Raw genomic sequence first — 22,740 nt, 5'->3', positions numbered from 1 at the left:
TACAATACTTGTTCATTGAAAATGACATCTCTACTGCGAATAACCTTACGGTTTTGCTCATCCCAGAGTCTATAACCGAACTCATCGCCTCCATAACCAATGAACGTACACTTAATAGATTTGGCATCCAACTTACTTCTCTCAACAGAACTAACATGAGCATAAGCAACACAACCAAAGATACGTAGGTAAGATAGATTCACCTCTTTTCTTGTCCAAACCTCCTCGGGTATCCGAAACTCCAACGGAACTGATGGACCTCTGTTGATTAGGAACGCAGCTGTGCTGACTGCATCTGCCCAAAAATTCTTTGGCAATCCACTTTTCAACCTCATGCATCTTGCTCGCTCATTCAACGTTCTGTTCATGCGCTCCGCGATTCCATTCTGCTGTGGAGTTCCTTTCACAGTCTTCTCCATGCGAATTCCATTCTCTGCGCAAAACTCCTTGAACTCTGCAAGTTCATATTCTCCTCCATTATCGGATCTTAGACACTTCACCTTCAGCCCGGTTTCAGTTTCAACAAGGGCTTTCCACTTTCTGAAAGTATCAAACGCATCAGATTTACTCTTCAGAAAATAAACCCATACCTTTCGAGTAGAGTCGTCGATGAATGTCATATAATATTCAGAGCCTCCTAGGGACTTCACAGGTGCTGGTCCCCATAGATCGCTATGGACCAACTCCAACTTCTGCGTCTTCAATTTTCTGCCTCCTCTTGAGAAACTCACCCTTTTCTGTTTCCCAAACACGCAATCCTCGCATAGGCCAACTTCAACTGTTTTCAGGCCCGGCAGTAAACCTTTTGAGCACATTATCTTCATCCCTTTCTCGCTCATGTGGCCAAGACGACAATGCCACAAATCTGCATTATTTGCTTCACTTGCAAGATCAATGCAATCTTTGGAGTTAGTTGTGGTATACAACGTACCCTCCTTCTTACCTCGAGCTACTATCATAGCTCCCTTGGTAATCTTCCAATTGCTGCAGCCAAATGTTACCGTGTACCCTTCTGCATCAAGCTGCCCAATCGAAATCAAGTTTCTCTGTAATCCAGGAATGTGTCTGACTCCATTCAGTTTTATTACGGATCCATTGGATGTCACTACCTTCACGTTTCCCTTTCCCACGATATCTAAGGGCTCGTCATCAGCCAGATATACTTTCCCTAAATCGCCAGAAACGTAGTTTTCCATTACCTCCACATTGCTGCATGAATGGAACGACGCTCCAGAATCCAATACCCACGATTCCATCGGACTACTCACACTTAGGACCAACGCCTCGCCATCGTCATCTGACATGGTAGCGTTTGCAGTATTCTTCTCTTTCTGATCCTTATTCTTATATTTCTTCGGTGCCTCACACTGATTTCTAAAGTGTCCAAACTCATCACAATTCCAGCATTTAACTCGATCCAAATCCTTCTTGGATTGGCTCCTTCCTCTGGATTTTGATCTTCCACGATTTTGCCTTCCCTTCGATCTGCCTCTCTGTTCTGTACTCAATACTGAACCAGAAGTAGAAGATCCTGATTCTTTCCGGCGAACTTCCTCACCAATCATCAGATCTCTTACTCTGTCAACTGTTAGGTTTGTCTCTGCAGCAGTAACTGCTGTCACTGTGCCAGCCCAACTCTCAGGCAGGGACGATAGCAAAATTAGGGCACGAATTTCATCAGCGAATTTAATATCAACAGAGTTCAGTTGCGAAGTAATCATGTTGAACTCGTTGAGATGTTGTTGCACCTCCTTTCCCTCTTGCATTCTAAAATTAAACAATCGTCTAATCAGATGTACCTTGTTTGCCATTGATGGTTTCTGATACATATCCTCCAAGATCTTCATCATCTCCTTCGTCGACTTTGCTGCAGTCGTGTGATAAGCCACCTCCTTGGACAACGATAGCCTAATCGCGCTCATCGCTTTTCTGTCCAGCAGCTCCCACTCCTCCGGTTCCATCTTTTCGGGTTTGGCTTTTAAAGGTTTCCACAAATCTTTACCGTACAGGTAATCCTCAATCTGCATCTTCCAAAATCCGAAATCAGATCCGTCAAACTTCTCTACAGCAATCTTTCCGTCGATCCCCATCGTGATTTCTGCCTCTCAAAACCCTAGGCTCTAGATACCAGTTGTTGGGAAATAAACACGGGCAATCACGAATATAAAAGGAGAATGAACACAACGAATTGATTACCCAGTTCGATACAAAGTGTATCTACGTCTGGGGGCGATGCCAAGCCAGGGATTTCACTATAAAATTTCAGGATGATTTTACAATGAGGGGACACCTCTATTTATAAGCAAAATAGAGAACCCTAATTCTAGTCAAAATAGGAAACATATTCCATAAGGAAATATCTTCTATGGAATAAATCTATCACAAGGAAATATACTTCTAGGAAACAAATCCTAAATATGGTAGGAGATTAGACTCCATAATTAACAACTGGTTCACGTTTCAACTGGTCAGATCTGTTCAACTACTGGTCGAATCGTTTTACTGTAGCATATATAATTAAATATATAGTATTATATAATTATATAAAAATTTATAATAATATATGTTGAATTTTGATCAGAATCTATAATTATAACATTAAATTTTAGTTAATAATAACATGTTATTAAACTTAGTTGATGATAAGTATAATGAAAATTTAATATTTGCTTAAAATATTTAAACTTATACATAATCTAGGTCAATATTAAGATTTAGTGAATGATAAAATACTAGTGTTAAAGATTAGTAAATAACTTATCCACAAAATATTAGAATTAAGAGTAAAGGCCAAAACTAGTCCTGAACATATGATCATTTAATGATTTTGGTCCTAAATTTTATCTTTTGGATTTTTTGGTCCTGCACATTTCAAATCGGATCACAATTGATCACATTTTATCTGATAGGTATGGAGTTTGATTCCCTTCGGCTCTTGCCTACTGGGAAAATGTTGCACAATCAATTTTGTATTCTACAGGGAACGATGAGCACTGCTTGAATGTTTTATCTTTGATTTATCGATACTTGCCTGCTCATCTAAAGCCTTGTTTCCTACTCCTTGGAGCATTTCCAGAAGATGAAAAGATTCACGCGCGGGATGTTCTTAAACTTTGGGTCGCTGAAGGATTTATAGAACATTTTGATAATCGCATATTGGAAGAGGTTGCAGCGGATTATTTATGAGTATTAACGGAAATGTTAGACTATAAGAGATACATACAATATTGTTGAGACAGGATCAACGTCGCCATGATGCGGTTGTACATGTGCAGTCACATCCGCCCATAACTCTCGTATGAGCGCACGTACACTCTGAGCACCTGTTGATACATACAATATTGTTGAGATATTCACACGTCAATTGTCTTATACTAAAAATGTAAAGTAGCAAAAAAACAATCAAGTTAAAATTCACTACTAGTAACTTTTTTTTTCTGTTTGTTTTCTCTTATAGTACTTTTTAAAATTCGTGCAGAGTCATATTGGAGCATTTATTTATGGACGAAGGGAGTATGATTTAACGAGAAATCCCAAAGCGAAATACATAACTCCAAAGAGAAGAATCATGGGAGCCATGACCGAATAGCATAGGACGATGGTAAGAATCAGCATATCATCAGGGAATCTTTTCCCATACTTCATATCTCCTCGAACTGCCAACGTCCTATTTAGAAGATGATGGTGTCCAACACTATGGAGTAGATGAGATACTGCCGAATCACTCTCTCGTAGAAGTTCTTGGACAGGTTGGTCCATAGCAGTTGGAGGGCTTGGGGGCCTCCACCACGGTCCAGTGATCCACCATGGTGTTGTGTAGGCTCTGCGCGGCTGCAGCTGCGGCTGCTGCTGCCCTGCTGGTGAAGAAAACGATAGCTGCGGAGAAGTGTTTGTCTCTGAGGGTCACCTTCTGCTCGGATTCTAGCTTCGGTACTAGCTCTCTTATCATGTTATCGTAGTACTCTATTGCATCCACCTTTTGACCTATAAGCCCCATGAAGCCGGTTCTAGTAGTCGGCCTCATTCGTCCGGCCTCTGCACCCTTAAACTTCTCTCTGTATCGTTCCAACTCTTTATAAATTTTGTTGGCCTGAGATGAAAGCGTTCAGTGACATACAATTTTGGAGGGGCGAAATTAATAGTACTAAAACAATATATTTCTCACTCGAGGGCGGCCGCATCCTTCTGCCCCTCTCAGAATTTACTGGGACACAAGTTACAATATATGCACTCTATCACTAGGCCAACACATGCACGCTAATTTACCTTTGTGTTGTTTGTGAGAAGAGAACCATGGACTTGTAGTATGTGTCTGGATAGATTCCCATGAAATAGGAATGGACTTGTCAAGTTTGGCCTTCTTCGGGGGCAGGTATGTCTCGGACAAGGGCAGCAAATTGTTCATTCTTCAAATGGGGCGACATGAGGGCTTCGGCCCTCATGTCAGCCACAAATTTGTATGCTCGTGATAGGGTCCTCGATCTAGCAAATCTCGCCCTTTTCTTCAAAAACACTTCTTTTCTCATTCTTGTTCCAAAACCCTAGAACTTCAACTAGGGGTGATTTATCATATTTTCCGATCAATATCTGTCGTACGCGTGCTCTTTTCGCATCGATAGAACCTCTTTTATTTCTTAATTCTCAATGAATGAAAATACGATAGAATTCTATTATATAGAATTCTAAACCTGTCTTGCTAATCAAGAAACATAATTAAAATAAAAGATTACAAAAAATATGCAAAATATCTAAAGATAAATAACTAAAATAAGAGATATGCTAAAATAAGAAAGGAATATTGAAGATGATCTTTGGCGAGATTTGCTAGATCGAGATCCTATCAGCTCGCCACAGGAGTTTGTATGCAACGAAAGATACCCAATACGTGGCTACCACAAATGGCCATAACCGAGGCTGCCGTTCTGTATCATGCAACAATTATTAGTAGATGACACATGGTTTATTTGAAACTTCTTTTCTCATTTTTTTTTTCTCATTCCCATTCAAATACTAATAAAGTTTTTGGAAAAATTGCCACAAAAATCATGAAGTTCGGTCGGTCTCGAAATTTTAAAATAATGAATTATATTATCATTATGATATGTTGTTTACTATTCAATTGATTTAGATTCGAGGAAATATTATGTGTAATTATTTGGAAATCAAAATGACGAAAGTGAAATGTGACAAATTTTATAAGTGACAAACTTTTTGAGACGGAGGGACTACTAAATTTAAGGCTTTTGATATGAATACAAAATGGCAAATAAATCATGGATTTAGCCTTCCACGTCATACACAATTTCCTCTAAATACAAATAAATGGGACAATCAATTGGGAAATACTGGTGGTGAGGAAAACAAAGTAGACAGCATTATCAGTGCCGAAATGTCTGACGACATCAGCCTCAGTGGAGGAGACGGCCTCCTTAATCCAAGCTAACGCGTTGCGGCTGACCCGGAAACGCTCTTTCGGATCCGACCCACTGGGGATCGGATTCGGATAGTAGACGAGGTGGTTGCCGGGTCGGGTCGCCTCGAAAGCCATGTGAAGAACAACATCAGCACTACGAAAATCACAAATGAGCTCAACAACGACGTTATTAAAATGGTTATTTTATTAAATCCGTTACACTGACAAAATGAGGCCCTCGTGAATAGAGTCCATTAAATTATTGATCTGAAACAAATGAAATTGTTTGTATTCTAACGGGCCCAAAAGCAAAAATAATTTGTGTTATCAAATCGGTCTAAAAGCCTATTTGACAGTGACCTGCCGGATAAGTGGAATCAATAATTGGAATCATATTATTATACTTTTTCGACCACTCAAAAACAAAAGTAAAAAAGACATGCATCTTTCAAAGATGAGTTTCCCCAAAAAAATTGGATTACAACTTGAAGTTCCTCTTAAATTAATTTAAATATTTTATGTTGGGCTTAAAAATTGGCAAAGGTGTTTAATGAGCCTTTAGAAACAACGATGGACTTTAAAAAATACTCCCATCGTCCATATTAAGTGGCTTAATAATTCTTCCTAATGTATTTATTGCAGAACTGCCTCTAGCCCGCATAGTGCTGGCAAATGTAATGACTACTTTGCCCTTCAAATAATATTCTTCCCATTTGAAACTGTAGATTTTAGTGGGTCAAGAAGTCCAACGTTGTTCAAAACATGGGAGAAACCTGCTAATCACTCCATATCCATACTACAAACTAAACAAGCTATGCTACTTTCATTTTATAATCTCATCAAATAAACAAGCTTCTCATCCTCGATCTTCTCTCAAAAAAGACCAGAAATCAGAGATCCATCCATGGCAGCAGCTTTCGCAGCTCTAGTTTCTCTTCAAAATAATCTCCGCCTTATCCACAATCACCCCAACTATACATTTCCCTTTGAGAAAGAACAAATTGAATCCCTTTCAGATAATGTTTCTTTCCTGGTCGATTTCATGGAAAGCTACGACAATTCTCATGGTGCCAGAAGAGAAACAGCCGAAGCCTTAGAGATGCGAATTGCACGCGCAGCTCAAATGGCAGAAGATGTGTTCAAAGCACATATGGTGCATCATATCCGTTGTGGAATGACGCGATCATCTCGTTTCCTGCTGGATCTGCACAAAGCAACCAGAGGTATGGATTACATGAGGAGAAAGGCATCAATCGTGAGTTCGCAAAGTGGATTGTTAGAGCCGTCCACATATCCATCACCATCATCATCATCCACACAGTCAACGCCTCTTCTGACCTCTTCCACGGTCGGATTAGAAGATATCTTACTTCATCTTTTGCATCTGCTCATCAGAGGTCCCTTGAGTCGACGAGTCATCCCCATCCAAGGCATGGGGGGAATCGGTAAGACTACTCTTTCCATAAATGCATTTCAACATCCATATATCGTGCAACACTTTGATGTTTGCCTCTGGGCAACAATATCTCAAGAGTATAGCATTCACAAAATCTTGTCACAACTCTTGTCTTGTCTGAGACGATCCACTAGTGGAACTGTTGATGAGATGCGAGAAAAGTTATACAAGTGTTTATTCGGACAAAGGTATTTGATTGTTCTTGATGATATGTGGAACTGCAAAGCCTGGGATGATATGCATGTGAAATCCTTGTTTCCGGATACAAACAGTGGAAGCCGAGTTGTTGTGACAACTAGGAATGCGAATGTAGCCAATCACTTGGGCGATTATTGTGTTGAAATGGATTTTCTGGATGAGGACAATAGTTGGCATCTATTTTGTCAAAATGCATTTGCAGAGCAACAAGGTTGCCCTCCTGAGTTGGAGGAGACTGCAAGGAAGATAGTTGCACGGTGCAAAGGACTTCCCCTAGCAATTGTTGTTGTCGGAGGACATCTCAGGAAGTCCCCAACAGCTCTTGCCTACTGGGAGAATGTTGCACAATCAATTCTGTATACTACAGGGATTGATGAGCAGTGCTTGAATGTATTATCTTTGAGTTATCGATACTTGCCTGCTCATCTAAAGCCATGTTTCCTACTCCTTGGAGCATTTCCAGAAGATGAACAGATTTACGGGCAGAATTTTCTTAAACTTTGGATCGCTGAAGGATGTATAAAACATTTTGATAATCGCATATTGGAAGAGGTTGCAGCGGATTATTTATGGGATCTTCATATGAGAAATCTCATATTAGTGCATAGGTGGGACCATAAGAGAGACTTATATATATTTAAAGTACATGATATTATAAGAGAATTGTGCCTACAAACTGCTAAGAAAGAGGAGTTTTTATCAGTGGTTGAAACTTCAAGAAGCATAACTAGGGAGCGTAGGGTTTTATCTAGTGGAAAGGTGAATCATGAAACAATAACCACGGATGCCCCAATCCGTTGTCTGATATGCAATGGAGGTCGTTACGGTATAAACAAGCTGAATGACTTGAATTCGTTGAAAACGTTGAGTAACGTTGCTACGACATTCATAAGTGAGTCTATTTTTCAGCAAGTTAACTTACGGTATCTTAATGTGAGTCTTGTTTATATCCCTCGCCTGTTTCTTTATCGTCTTCCCTCGTCGATATCACTGCTTTGGAATCTGCAAATACTAACAATTTATGTACCAAATCAATCAAAAGTAATTGCACCTTATGGGATTTGGGAGATGGTACAGCTTAGGCAGATTGAGGTCGACATGATTTGCCTCATTGATCCTCTTCCTGTGGATGAAGCAAATCGCATGGTTATGAGAAATCTATACACACTTTTGAAGCTTGAGAATTTCAGGCTTAGTGAAGAGGTTTGCAAGAGAATCCCCAATGTGAGACAACTAGAGTTATCCTATTGTGATGAAGTAAGTTGGTATTATTGTCCCCACAATCTTGTCTGCTTCCATCAGCTGCAAAACCTAGCATTGACGTTCGATGGCAAGTCCAAGTGGCGTGAGTTTGCTACGAGCCTCACACTCCCAAGTTCTCTTCGGGTGCTGCTTTTAATTAATTGTGGTGTCGATTGGGAAGAGTTGACAATGATGGTTGGATCATTGCCTAATCTTGAAAAGCTTTCACTGATTCAAAATTCAGTCATTGGATCTGTTTGGACGCCTGTTGAGGGAAAATTCTGTCACTTGAAAACCTTGATTATTGATCGTTGTGGTGATTTAGTTTGTTGGAATGCTGACAGCTCCCATTTTCCAGTCCTAGAATATCTTCGTCTAGAAGATTTGTGTAAATTGATTGAGCTCCCTTCGGACATAGGAGAAATAGCAACGCTCGAACATATTTATTTGAGATGTTGCAGCGCATCTTCTAGCATTTCCGCAATGAGAACATTGGCGGAACAAGAGGAGCTTGGTAATGAGAGCCTTCGACTTACTGTATATTTTCGTGGTGACGAGGAAACAATGGAGAGCTTTAAGAACGAGATTCAAGAAGAGGGTCTGACCAGCAGTACTAATCTGTCATTGCATCTCCTCAGTTGGTAATAACATCCATTCATCTGCTCCTTGCATCTCAAGGTCTTCTATTCCACTCAACTTTCTTTCAACCTTCATTTCAGATTTATTGTGTTTTAGTTTAACTATTAAATTATTAATTTCTCCATTCGTCCCAGGTTATTTGAGTCATATTTCATTTCGGGATGTGCATAGGACCGGTGCTCTTCAATCTGAAGTAATATTATGGTGGCCATGGAGCATGGAAGAAAAGCAAAGGACAATGAATGAAGTTGGTGCACATGAAGGAGTTACTGATGAGATCTTGCCCCTTTAACTTTGAAGATGAAGTGACCTTGCCTGACTGACTCTCTTCCCCTCTTCCCATATGCTGCGGCTTGAAGTGACCTTGCCTCTCACCGCTGCAAAATGTCTCCAATTTCACCCCGACTGCATACAGCGGTGGCTTGTCCGCGGCCAGAACTTCTGCCCCCTCTGCAAAAGCTTAGGGGATCATTTGATTGTGATTCACTCTTTGTTTGAATGTTAGCTTATGTTGAGATGTGTGGTATTGACGATATATGAAAGCGCTTTTAATGTATTTGGAAAACTTTTAATAATTATAATAGTAAGAATATAATTTTATTATCGTGTTTGCAATTAATAATTTATTGATAGAATTTTAAAATAATTCTACAATGAGAAACTTGTCATTTATACCATAAGTTTTCGTTGATTTATGGTTTATAATTATACTCCACTCTCATTAAGAATCATCTTAAATTAGTAGCATATGAAAATTCATCTTTTTGTGCTGGGCTTAAAAACCATTGGTAAAGGTGGTCCAATGAGCCTTTAGGAATAACGATATATGGACTTTCATGAGGCCCAATTACATTTTTGGTTTATTTAATTTCCTTGGATCCAACATAAAATGATTGGGGTTAGGGATGTCAATTCAACCCGAAACTCGTGGGTCGGTCCGAATAGCCCGGTAAAATGAGCGGGTTAGGGCTGTAATTTTAAAACCCGAATACAAAATGGGCTATACGGGTTGGCCCGAATGGGTTGGCGGGTTAAACGGGTTGGCCCGAACGGGTTGTGGGTTGGCCCGACGGGTTGCAACTTTTAATTAAAAAATATTGAGTTTTAGGGATTTTTTGTATTTTCTTAATTTCACGTGACACACTCGTTAGTCTTTTTCAATCTACATTCTACACGTTTATACTCAATCCCACATTATCAATTTTCAAGTTCCACCTCAACTCTACCTCAACTCATTATTCCATCGTCCCATCACTTCCCATTATTGTTTTACTACCATCAACGCCAAAATTAAGAATTAATCCATCAAAATCTCAATATATTTTATCATTTTAATAATTATTCATGTAAGATATGATTTTTAATTTTAAAATAAATAATGATGACCAATGCTAAAATAATGACACGAACACAAGTTTTAATTGAAATTAATTGATTTAACATTAATTTATCTTTGTTTAGATTATAGTAGTTGATTGAGATGAAAGACTTCTCTCCCAACTATTGAGGAAAACTATGAAAAATTTGAAGATTTTATGTGATTCTATCACTAAGAAGAAAAACATAATTAAAATTAAAAATCATTTTATTGAGAAAAATTTGATTACAAGAGATTGTTTTTTAAAGTTCTTAGGCCCGAATAGCCCGATGGGTTAGCCCGAAACCCGACGGGTTAGGGTCAGGGTTGAAAATTTATGGCCCGAAAATTTCATAACCCGAATAGCCCGGACCCAAATAGCCCGAAAACCCGAGTGGGTTGACCCGAACCCGAACGGGTTGGCCCGATTGACATCCCTAATTGGGGTGTTACATACTCATTCCTCCAAAGTCTTTTTTTTATTTTCCTCCAATGTCTTAACTTAATACACCCTCCGCTTCGTAGTATTGGAGAGTCATTTCACTTTTTAATAAATATCTATACATTTATTCTCACTTATTTTTTTCTTCTTTCTTACTTTATTCTCTCTACTTTTTTCCCTCTCTTACTTTATTATCTTTTAATTTAATACAATACACATCATTTTCTTAATCTCTGTGCCGAAAAGAAATATCTCCACTAATATAGAACGGAGTGAAAGATAAGTTTCTATGTTTGTAATTGTTTTATAGTGATCAAACTAAATCAGTCTATATTTGTTGCATATGTCTCGATGATCTGTACCGGGGACCGGTGACTACATTGGATTGCCGCCACAAATTTCATCCCGACTGCATACGGCAGTTGCTCCGGCGAGAACTTCTGCCTCCTCTGTAAAGCTCCGGCGATCAAGTGATTGTGATTCTCTCTTAGTTTGAATGTCAACCTATGTCGATATGTATGGATAGTCATGTGTACTTACTAACGATCAATGAAATAGCCTTTTTCCATATATTGGTTGCTAACAAGTACTCCATCAGTTCCATAGTAATAGAAACAATTCTTTTCGGCACGGAGATTAAGAAAAATTGTGTTATAGGTGAGTTAAGTAAAGAAGAGTAAAGTAGGAAATGAAAAAGGTAGAAAGATGAAGAGAGAATAGAGTAAGAGGGAGTAAAGTAAGTGAGAAGAAATGTGTTGACTTTTACTAAAAAGGAAAATGACTCCATTAGCATGGAACGTACCAAAATGACAAAATGACTCAATTAATATGGAACGGAGGGAGTAGTATAGTATTTAATTTTATGCATCCAAGTGGTAATTTTTTTAAATAAAATTAAATAGGAAATTTTAATTGTCATTATTAACTAGCAAAATATAATACTATTAGTAAGCACATACGCATATTTATACAAAAGCCAAATAAACTTAAAAATTAATTCTAGTCTATATGTATTTCATGCGTGGTTTGGCACCGCGTGCCTTCATTGCAATTTAGGGTTGCCCTATTGAATATCTGAAAATCTTACGTCAGATATTAGGTACCCAATATACGTGTTCGGGTTGGCTAACATATCGATTTTTTTATGAATTTGACAAACTTTTATTGGTCTGTATAATAATTCTTTGAACGAATAAAATTTAACTGTATTGTATCGTTATTTATTGTTTCATCAATTAATTCTTAGATCTGGTGAGGGTTATGTTAAAACAATTTGCTTTTTCCGTTTGTTGATAGATCATGAAAGTTCGTAAATGGAGATTAAGAAAAAAAAAACAGAATGAGATGAACACCGGGAATTTACGTGATTCGACGTAATTCTACATCCACAGAAGAACAAGCACACACACACTTCATTCCGATTTTGGGAGTACACAGAATCTCAACAATTACAATCGAGAAACACAACTTGATAATCTGAACAAGAAGAAAGAAACAAAGAAATCGGCAAACTGAAGCTATTTCTTCACTCTCTGAGATGAACTCTCAAGGAACCCTCAGCAGATCTTTCTCACTTCTCTTTTCTCCTCTCGCTCTTTTTTCCCCTTCTGTTAGAGAACTGAGCAACCAATTTTTCCCCAAACTTTGATTATGTCTTTAATTTCCGTTGCTATTCTGATCAAAGTCTGAATTTTTTTTGTTGTCCCAACTTTATACTCAATGGTGGTGTTCGGTTTGCAAGACTAAATAGTACCAAGATATAATCTAGGATAAGTCATGACTCAATCTTAGACTAAAAAAAGATGTTTGGTTGGAATGTCAATTTTAATACTCCTTAAAGCATGTTTGGTTTGAAATATTATATAATGCCAAGATAATGTATATTTACCATGATACCCTTCTAATTCTTCTCATAATAATAGAGTCCAATATTTTGCGTTCTTGAATTTGCTCTAAATAAAAAAATATGTTAAATTCCATTTTCAAATAATGATATGGGAAGAACGTTATTATTTTATTTTTCAGTATTAAAGTATCAAAACTTCAAATACAAATTATAACTGTCATTTTTTTAAAAATTAGGCATAATGCATAATATATTAATATGTGATAAAAATACACATTTTAATAAAATATTATAAGAAAATTATGACCATACCAATTTACAAATATTATTAAAAATAGGTTTAATAATCACATTCCACCTATTGACAAAATTAAATAAAAAATTACAAATCAATAACTACATTGCACAAACTATTGACAAAATTAAATAAAAACACCAATTTTAAATATTAACTCCAAAACTGTTGTGAAAACTCAAATATTCCTACCAATTTTAGATCAAAATCCTCCCCCATAAATACCTGAAATCCCACAAAAATGATCAAACTACAGAAATGAACTCTTACTGCCTCATATATAATCATATTCTTACTGCCTCTCAAGCATCATCATGAAGAAAAGTAACAAAGTTAGATGCTTAGACTTGCAGCACTCCAACAAACAACTAGACCAAATGCATAATCCTAATTCTTTGTCACTTCTCTGTCTCACTATGATGGGGATCAATCAAAATAGCAAACAGAAATCGAGGTTTGCCACAAAGAAATTCAATCAAATTACAAAGTATATGTGCATATGAAATATCAAAAGTTGTCAATATCATCAAGTCATATCTAGCTGCATATATATATATATATATGTATGTATGTTCATCAAAAACAACCAACATCACCAACTAATACTACCCACACAGATTCTTTAAAAGCAGTAAACCATAGCTGTTAACATGTCATCAAAAATTACACCTCAATGTTTGGTGATATGCGTGGCATAAAAGTTTGGTAAGTTCTATGGTAATACCTTCTTCGCCATCATCATATTCACGAATTTAATACGTTCGCCTTCAGAGAGATTGATGAATAAATCTGTCACTCGTGCATCAGTTGTAATTTTGTATGCAAAGTTCAGTCGAGTCTCCTCAGGAAGTGTAGCAATTTAACTCAAAGCTTCAAGAATAAGCTTTGTCTTGTCAACAACTTCAGATTTGCTGCTCGTCGATTGTTCACTGCGTTTATCAAGTTTGTCGACGAAGATTCCAATGGATTCATTTTGTTGTTTGAAGAACTTATCCATGAGATCAACAATAACTGAGTCCTTGGAGGTTGCAGATTCATGCTGCTTGCGCTTTCTTTTGGATTGAGTTTTCTTATCACCATCCCTTTTGGTGGAATTGACTGAGTTGCTTTCACTAGGAAAAGGAGTATCCGAGGCCTCCTCCTCCAGAGGTACATAGTTGTTGGAGAACTCATGGTTGACGTTTTCATTAGTATTGGAGAAAGAATCATCTTGAGGGTGTACATTGAGGCCGGTAGGGAACTCATTTATATCAGAGTCAGGTAGATATGGTTGTTGGCCTGCCACTTTAGCAAAATCATTCGAGGCCTGTTTTTGCCTTGCCACTTTTTCAAGGTCTACTGTGCCTTGTGTACTTATTCCAGATGCGCGATCCTTTCCAAAAATCTCAATCCAGTCTTGGAAATACTGGTATGACTTGAATCGCGATGTTTTAGCTTTTGGATGTGTCTGTTCAATATGATATATGAAATTCATAGTAATGCACAATCTTTATAGTGTGTCGATAGGGGATTATGAACTACAATGAAGTAGAGAACAAATAATTAAAATCATAGGAGGTTAGAAGAATCACCACAAGATGACAGTATAGAGGAATGCAAACAATCAAACAAATCTGTAAATGCATATTTTGTTTTATCAAACATATATATTGCTCATGTTTATTGGATGGAATTTTTACTAGAGTTATGGTAAATGCATTTTAATTTCAAACATAATTCAGCATATTAAGGCTATCATACATCAAAAGAGATATAGTTATAGTTAACAGGAATATTACTTTTGATGACTAGTTTTAGCCATCAAAATTTAATGTTGTAGCAGAAATAAAGGCACCCCATTTTAGCCATAACAAATGGGGAGAAAAAATCCTTAAGTTCTTCAAATTAATCTCCCTTTCTCATATTAATATTTTCCCTGCATTTTAATATTCATGCTACAAAAATAGCTTTGAAGATTTGACTTGAGAATATATCTTCAATAGTAATATTTCTGTTATATATAACCAGGTTCAATTCCTCCATAATATTCTTATTAACAGAATTTTACTCCAAACATACTCCATTGAAGATATAAGATAGAAAATCAAACAGAAACTTATGACCAGAAACAATACAACAAGACAATCCATGAGATACAAATTTCTCCATAATAAAATCTATGATTTGAAAAACACTAATCAAATTGATCATGTTTCAATTCGAGAGAATTTAACACAAACAGTAATTACACATGTTTTTGTTTAATCTAAAAAAAATCACAAACAAATATCCTAGTTTTCCAGATTTTCACCTGAGTAGTATAAAGGCTGTTTTCATGAAAAAACTCAACCCAAAACTTTTTCACATTACCGATTATATCAACAAAATTTATTCCCCATTAATTTATTGCATTCCCAAACTCTATAAAAATCCTAAACTCTTCATCATTCTACATCAATACTTCACATACCAGTCAACTAAAACCCTAATTTCTACAAAACATTTACCCAAATCATCATATATAAAAAATTACGGAGTAAAATTTAGAAATCCTTGATAAAATCGTTAATCGCATGATTTGAATTTACCTTGGCACGATTTCGATCGCCTTTTTACTCTCTCTCTTCCCAAATCTGATCGTCTTTTTCCTCTCTCTCTTCTCAAACTCACTCAACCAGTATTGTAAAATGGAGGATATCGGTATTAATTTGCTGAATTGGTAAGGGTAAATCTGGAAAGTTAAGTAATTGTACATGCTGATTAATTTAGTCAGTGGGGGTCGGCCCATATGACTAATCCTATGACTATTCATCATAGACTTAATCCTGGATTAAATCAAAAATATTGTATTACCAACCGAACATTAGATTAATATAATTTTGAGATTGAGTATCAGCAACCGAACAGGGGCAATCTACATTAAAAAAATCTACTTTCTTCTCCTACTAGTCTGAAACACTTGAAATTTGCAACGAACACTATTGGGCTTAAAACACATTGGTGCAATGACCCTTTAGAAACAATGATGGACTTTTATGAGGCCCAACTTTATTATTATTCCTCAAATTAAACATGGTGTTTATTAGTTATATACTCCTAGGTTCTCTCCTCTCTCACTCGATGATGGATCTGGGAATTAAAACGCGTAGGAATAGGATCAAGTAAAAATAATGGAGTATTTAAATATTATCTTTAGAAAATATTGCTCCCTCGTTGACGATTACGAGTCCCTTTCTTATTATCAGTTCTAAAAAAATTTAAAAATGTTAGTTGGTAAAATTATTGGAGTGTGGGTCAAAGTTTTGCATGTTAGTTTTATTATTAAATATGAATAGAATATGCATGGTTTAATAGTAGAGATGCCCACGGTTTCGGTTCCATTTGCAAAACGTCGATTTCGGTTTCGGTTCCAGCACGGTAATGATTCCAGAACTTTAGAATCGAACCACTGTTCCAAAAGTGGCGGTTTCAGTTCTATTTAAATCTCACGGTTTCGATTCGGAATCGTAACAGCCGGTTACGGTTTCGTATTTAACCGCCCGAACTGTAAATCTTGGGCATTCCTAGTTAATAGAATGTAAAACTTACTTATCATTTACAATATTTATTGTAAAATAAAATATTTATTGTAAAATAAAACTCCTATTGATAGACGAACGAAATTGCAAAAGAGATCACTATTGCTAGACGATGGTAATATAATAAAGTAATTTTATCGTCTGACTATATTTATTTTAGAGGATATATTTAAATACTTCTATAAATTATCATTTGATTATTTATCAATAATTTTATAAAAATAGTAATAAATTAAATAAAATGGAATTGAATATCGTTAATAAAATATAAAGTACTGTAATCATATTTATTCTTTCTTAATCTATGACTAACCTTATATATTTAACTAAATAAACCTATTACGTCAAGGAGCCAATTTATAATAAGCCAACACATTTTGGCCCATTTCATTAATAATGCAGTTAAAAATAGGGATATTGACACCTAATATTATAGAACTTTAAAAAGTTAGGTTTTTCTCACGAAATTTCAACTTGGTAAATACTCCCTCGTCCCACAAAGATTGTCCCATTTTTCCATTTCCGTCCGTCCCACAAAGTTTGTTCCATTTCACTTTTACCATTTCTGGTAGTGGACCCCATATTCTACCATTTCATTTATACTCACATTTTATTATAAAACTAATACTTTTAAAAGTAGGATCCACATCCCACCAACTTTTTCAGCTCACTTTTCATTACATTTCTTAAAACCCGCGCGTCGGGTCAAAGTGGGATTATCTTTGTGGGACGGAGGGAGTAATATGACAAAGTTAACCCAAATTTATTATTTTCCACCGAAAAAAAAATTCCGGCAAATAATATCATTATACGGATTTTTTTAATAATTTCTCGACATCAACTTTGAGAGTGTCAAGTTTTTCAATCTTTGAGAATAATTTTTCCGGAAGCACATACTCCAAAATTGTTCTTCAATCCATTAATATAGCCGGAATATTCTCGCTGGTGATAATAACAAATTCAGGCTAAGTACATGATATTATGTAACAAATTAAAAGTTGTCGCGGGAAAAACAATTTTTTTAAAAATTAACGTATTAGGAGACAATATCTCTTAAAAATAAAATAAGTAGAAACGTTGTTTCTTCCTCAAAAATATTCAAAACTTACTACTGGCTACTGTGTCGTGATTAGTTGGCTTTGTACATGATATTATACTATTGCGGAGTATTAGTTGGCTTTGTACAAGCCATGCTATGGTCATTTTTTTATCTCGTCAAATAAACAAGCTTCTCATTCTCGATCTTCTCTCAAAATAGACCAGAAATCAGAGATCCATCTATGGCAGCAGCTTTCGCAACACTAGTTTCTCTTCAAAATAATCTCCGCCTTATCCGCAATCACCCAAACTATACCTTTGAGGAAGAACAGATTGACTCCCTTTGGGATATTGTCTGGTTCCTGATCGATTTCACGGAAAGCTACGACAATTCCCATGGTGCAAGAAGAGAAACAGCAGAAGCTTTAGAGATGCGAATTGCGCGTGCAGCTCAAATGGCAGAAAATGTGATCAAAGCACATATGGTGCATCAGATCCGTTGTGGAAAGACGCGATCATCTCGTTTCCTGCTGGATCTGCACAAAGCAACCCAAGGAATGGATTACATGAAGAGAAAGGCATCAATCGTGAGTTCGCAATGTGGATTGTTGGAGCCGTCCACAAATTCATCATCATCCACAAAGTCAACGCCTCTTCTCACCTCTTCCATGGTCGGATTTGATGATATCTTAAATAAACTTATGGTTCTGCTCGCCAGAGGTCCCTTGAGTCGGCAAGTCATCCCCATCGAAGGCATGGGGGGAATCGGTAAGACTACTCTTGCCATAAATGCATTTCAACATCCATGTATTGTGCAACACTTTGATGTTTGCCTCTGGGCAACAATATCTCGAGAGTATAGCATTCACAAAATCTTGTCACAACTCTTGTCTTGTCTGAGAGGATACACTAGTGGAACTGTTGATGAGATGCGAGAAAAGTTATACAAGAGTTTATTCGGACAAAGGTATTTGATTGTTCTAGATGATATTTGGAACCTCAAAGCTTGGGATGATATGAATGTTAAATCCTTGTTTCCGGACACAAACAATGGAAGCCGAGTTGTTGTGACTACTAGGAATGCGAATGTAGCCCATCACTTGGGCGATTATTGTGTTGAAATGGATTTCCTGGATGAGGACAATAGTTGGCATCTATTTTGTCAAAATGCATTTGCAGAGCAACAAGGTTGCCCTCCTGAGTTGGAGGAGATTGCAAAGAAGATAGTTGGAAGGTGCAAAGGACTTCCCCTAGCAATTGTTGTTGTCGGAGGCCATCTCAGGAAGTCCCCAACTGCTTTAGCCTACTGGGAGAATGTTGTACAATCAATTTTGTATTCTACAGGGAATGATGAGCAATGCTTGAATGTATTATCTCTGAGTTATAGATACTTGCCTGCTCATCTGAAGCCATGTTTCCTACACCTTGGAGCATTTCCAGAAGATGAAGAGATTTACGCACAAGATGTTCTTAAACTTTGGGTTGCTGAAGGATTTATAGAACATTTTGAAGATCACATATTGGAAGAGGCTGCAGCGGAATATTTATGGGATCTTTATATGAGAAATCTCATATTAGTGGATAGTTTGGACTATAAGGAAGACGTATATGAATTTAAAGTACATGATCTAGTAAGAGAATTGTGCCTACAAACTGCCAAGAAAGAGGAGTTTTTATCAGTGTTTGAAACTTCAGGAGCCATTACTAGGGAGCGTCGGGTTTTCATCAATGGAGAGGTGAATCATGAAACAATAACCACGGATGCCCCAGTCTGTTGTCCGATATGCAATGGAGGTCGTTACAGCATAAACAATCTGAATGACTTGAAATTGTTGAGAACGATGAGTAACGTTGCTACGACATTCATAAGTGAGTCTATATTTCAGCAAGTTAACTTGCGGTATCTTAATGTGAGTCTTGTTTATATCCCTCGTTGGTTTCTTTATTATCTTCCCTCGACGATATCATTGCTTTGGAATTTGCAAATATTAACAATTGCCATACCAAATCAATCAAAAGTAATTGCACCTTATGGGATTTGGGAGATGCTACAGCTTAGGCAGATTAAGGTCGACATGATTTGTCTCATTGATCCTCTTCCCGTGGATGAAGAAAATCGCATGGTTATGAGAAATCTATACACACTTTTGAAGGTTGAGAATTTCAGGCTTAGTGAAGAGGTTTGCAAGAGAATCCTCAATGTCAGAGAACTAGAACTAACCTATTGTGATGAAGTAAGTTGGTATTACTGTCCCCGCAATCTTGGATGCCTCCATCAGCTACAATACCTATTATTGAAGTTCGACGGCAATTCCAAGTGGCGTGAGTTCGCTACGAACCTCACTTTCCCAAGTTCTCTCCAGGCACTGTGTTTAATTGGTTGTGGTGTTGACTGGGATGAGTTGACAATGATGGTTGGATCACTGCCCCATCTTAATAATCTCTCATTGTATCCAAATTCAGTCATTGGATCTGTTTGGAACCCTGTTGAGGGCAAGTTCTGTCACTTGAAAATCTTGGATATTGATGGTTGTGGTGATTTAGTTTGTTGGAATGCTGACAACTCCCATTTTCCCGTTCTCGAACAACTTTATCTAGATGATCTGTGTAAATTGATTGAGTTCCCTTCAGGCATAGGAGAAATAGCAACGCTCGAACATATTTATTTGAGGTGTTGCAGCGCATCTTCGAGCATTTCCGCAATGAGAACATTGGCGGAACAAGAGGAGCTTGGTAATGAGAGCCTTCGACTTACTGTATATTTTCGTGGTGACGAGGAAACAATGGAGAGCTTTAAGAACGAGGTTCAAGAAGAGGGTCTGACCAGCAGTACTAATCTGTCATTGCATCTCCTCAGTTGGTAATAACATCCATTCATCTGCTCCTTGCATCTCAAGGTCTTCTATTCCACTCAACTTTCTTTCAACCTTCATTTCAGATTTATTGTGTTTTAGTTTTAACTATTAAATTATTAATTTCTCCATTAGTCCTAGGTTATTTGAGTCATATTTCATTTCGGGATGTGCGTAGGACCGGTGCTCTTCAATCTGAAGTAATATTATGGCGGCCATGGAGCATGGAAGAATAGCAAAGGACAATGAATGAAGTTGCTGCACATGAAGGAGTTACTGTGAAATCTTGCCCCTTGAACTTTGAAGATGAAGTGACCTTGCATGACTCAGACTGACTCTCTTCCCCTCTTCCCATATGCCTCTCACCGCCGCAAGATCTCTCCAAGCTTGTCCGCGGCCAGAAGTTTTTCCCTCTCTGCAAAGCTCCGGCGATCAAGTGATTGTGGTTCTCTCTTTGTTTAAATGTCAGCTAATGTTCAGATGTCCATATGCCAGTGTAACTATTGACGATCAATGAAATATCGTTTTTATATATTAGTACTACTTTCATGGTAGACCTTTTTTTATCTATTTATTAGTACTAATTCTTTAATTAAACCCTTTATTTCTTTGTTACCATTATTAAGTATTATGCTGACAACTAATAATTTGTCGAAAGAATTTTAATATAATTCTAAAATGAGAAAATTATCATCTAAATCATAAGTTTTTGTTAATTTCCGATTATCTTAGCGCATTAGATCGTATCCTTATTTTCCTTTCTCAATTGTCCCATACGATTAAAATTCTAATAAAGTTTTGATTTTAATGACAATTTTTTCATTTGAAAATTATGGATAATAATAATAATAATAATAATAATAATAATAATAATAATAATAATAATTCCTAAAATTATGGAGTAGTTATTATTGTTACTATTATTAGTTGGAGACATATAATCAACTTTGAAAGATTAGTACTCCCTCCGTCCCACTTAAAATGCAACATTTGGAAATCGGCACGGGATTTTATGTAGTGTTGTTTTGTGAGTTAATGGAGAGAGAGTAAAGTAAGAGAGATGAAAAAGTAGAGATAGAGTTGTTTCTATTTTAGGAAACGTTTCATTTTTAATGGGATAACCAAAAAAGGAAAACGTTTCATTTTTAATGAGACATATGGAGTATTTCCTAAAAATTTGGATTTTATATCTCTAGGATTTATAAATAATTATACTTAACATTAATATTCATCTAAAATTAGTAGTCTATGAAAATTCAATCTCTTTTGTATTGGGGTTAAAAACATTGGTAAGGTGGTCCAATGAGCCTTAAGGAATAGCGATGGATTTTCACGAGGCCCTACTACATTTTACGTCTATTTTTCGTTTATAGAATAATTGGGCTGTTACACACTCCATTCCTCCTAAGTCTTAACGTAATAAAGCTATTCCAATTGTGATAATGAAAGATTACTCCCGAAGTTTGTAACTTCTCCATCCGTACCTCCGTAATAAAAAAATTGTCACTTATTTCTAATTTTGTCATTAAAATTTTGTCATATTTAACTTTTATTAATTTTTTGTAGTGAATCCACATTCCACTAATTCGTTATCACTTACAACATTATATTATAAAACCAATATATAAAAATTGGATCCACTCATGTAGGGTCAAATTATTACGGATTCAATACCACATCGGTTGTGAGAATAACTGATGTGAGGTACATAGACTAATGGACTCTCTCTCGCCTAACAGGCTAGTCTATATCTCCCACATCAGGGGTGTGGCAAATTATAAGGGACGGATGGAGTAATTTATACTGAAATCAATTTATCGAGTTGGGACGATCCAAATGAGAAGAATTGCTGAATAAATTAGGACGGAAAAAGTACATTACAATAGTAGAGGCAGAGAGTACCTGAGCACGCCTTCCATATTGGGTGTCTCCTTCAGTTCCCGGCAGGCAACGTCCAGCTTCTTCGACTAGAAGAAGCGGTAGTACTTCATCGTGCAAAAGTAAATGAAGAGGAGGGTCAAAATAGGAAGTGGGATCAGAACCGGAGTGTAGACGAACTCCTTTGTACCAGAAGTGTAAGTTTTAGAATCCTAAATAGAATTGGATATTTAATATAATACATTAACTTGGTATACGACACATTTTTCCCTAATTAATTATTGTTATTGGGACGTTTCCTAATCATGTGATTAATTAGTCAATTAATGGTAATTCACAATATGATTCCTATGACTAACAAGGAAATTGAGGAGGTTATATATAATTGTATATGCCCGATTGTTAGTTGACTAATATATAGTCACTGATTTGGGAATAATATATTTCCTATCATATATTAAGGAAAGGAATATATAAGTAAGGAATAATGTTTGTGATTTACGTGAGACTTGAGAATCAAGTTTATG

General features: G+C 36.6%; 2 protein-coding genes and 1 pseudogene across 5 annotated transcripts; 2 read left to right on the top strand and 1 right to left on the bottom strand.

Annotated features, from left to right (window-relative positions):
* The first annotated feature begins 6,235 nt into the window (after positions 1 to 6,235).
* LOC148929491 (putative late blight resistance protein homolog R1B-16) lies at positions 6,236 to 9,523 on the top strand. Of its 3 annotated transcripts, none has more exons than XM_089056203.1 (2): positions 6,236 to 8,950; positions 9,083 to 9,523. In XM_089056203.1, exons 1-2 carry the CDS (start codon positions 6,318 to 6,320, stop codon positions 9,117 to 9,119), a joined length of 2,670 nt encoding a protein of 889 aa, XP_088912329.1. In that variant the 5' UTR covers positions 6,236 to 6,317; the 3' UTR covers positions 9,120 to 9,523. The 3 variants fall into 3 exon arrangements, with proteins under 3 accessions (XP_088912329.1, XP_088912331.1, XP_088912330.1); XM_089056205.1 differs by having other exon boundaries at positions 6,236 to 8,987; positions 9,120 to 9,523; XM_089056204.1 differs by having other exon boundaries at positions 6,236 to 8,987.
* Positions 9,524 to 13,426: 3,903 nt separating this feature from the next.
* LOC148929490 (uncharacterized) lies at positions 13,427 to 15,519 on the bottom strand (annotated as a pseudogene). Its single transcript, XR_016137521.1, has 2 exons — positions 15,456 to 15,519; positions 13,427 to 14,405 (listed from the first exon to the last, which is right to left on the bottom strand). The product of XR_016137521.1 is annotated as an uncharacterized LOC148929490 (transcript).
* Positions 15,520 to 17,725: 2,206 nt separating this feature from the next.
* LOC148929489 (late blight resistance protein R1-A-like) lies at positions 17,726 to 20,805 on the top strand. The gene has a single exon (XM_089056135.1). The coding sequence runs from the start codon at positions 17,726 to 17,728 to the stop codon at positions 20,345 to 20,347; it is 2,622 nt and encodes an 873-aa protein (XP_088912261.1). The 3' UTR covers positions 20,348 to 20,805.
* Positions 20,806 to 22,740: the final 1,935 nt, after the last annotated feature.

The sequence above is a fragment of the Salvia hispanica genome, chromosome 4, assembly GCF_029641045.1.
Source record: "Salvia hispanica isolate PSC_SH4W2 chromosome 4, Shi_PSC_v1, whole genome shotgun sequence".
NCBI classification, from domain to species: domain Eukaryota; kingdom Viridiplantae; phylum Streptophyta; class Magnoliopsida; order Lamiales; family Lamiaceae; genus Salvia; species Salvia hispanica.
Note: the sequence above shows the minus strand (reverse complement) of the source record. Positions and strands in the feature narration are given on the sequence as shown.

What these genes read in the sequence shown, in the direction of transcription:
- LOC148929489 (XM_089056135.1), top strand. Translation starts at nt 17,726, where the DNA reads ATGGCAGCAGCTTTCGCAACACTAGTTTCTCTTCAAAATAATCTCCGC.
- LOC148929491 (XM_089056203.1), top strand. Translation starts at nt 6,318, where the DNA reads ATGGCAGCAGCTTTCGCAGCTCTAGTTTCTCTTCAAAATAATCTCCGC. An exon ending in TCATTGCATCTCCTCAGTTG is followed by an intron (nt 8,951 to 9,082) that starts GTAATAACATCC and finishes CATTCGTCCCAG; the next exon opens with GTTATTTGAGTCATATTTCA.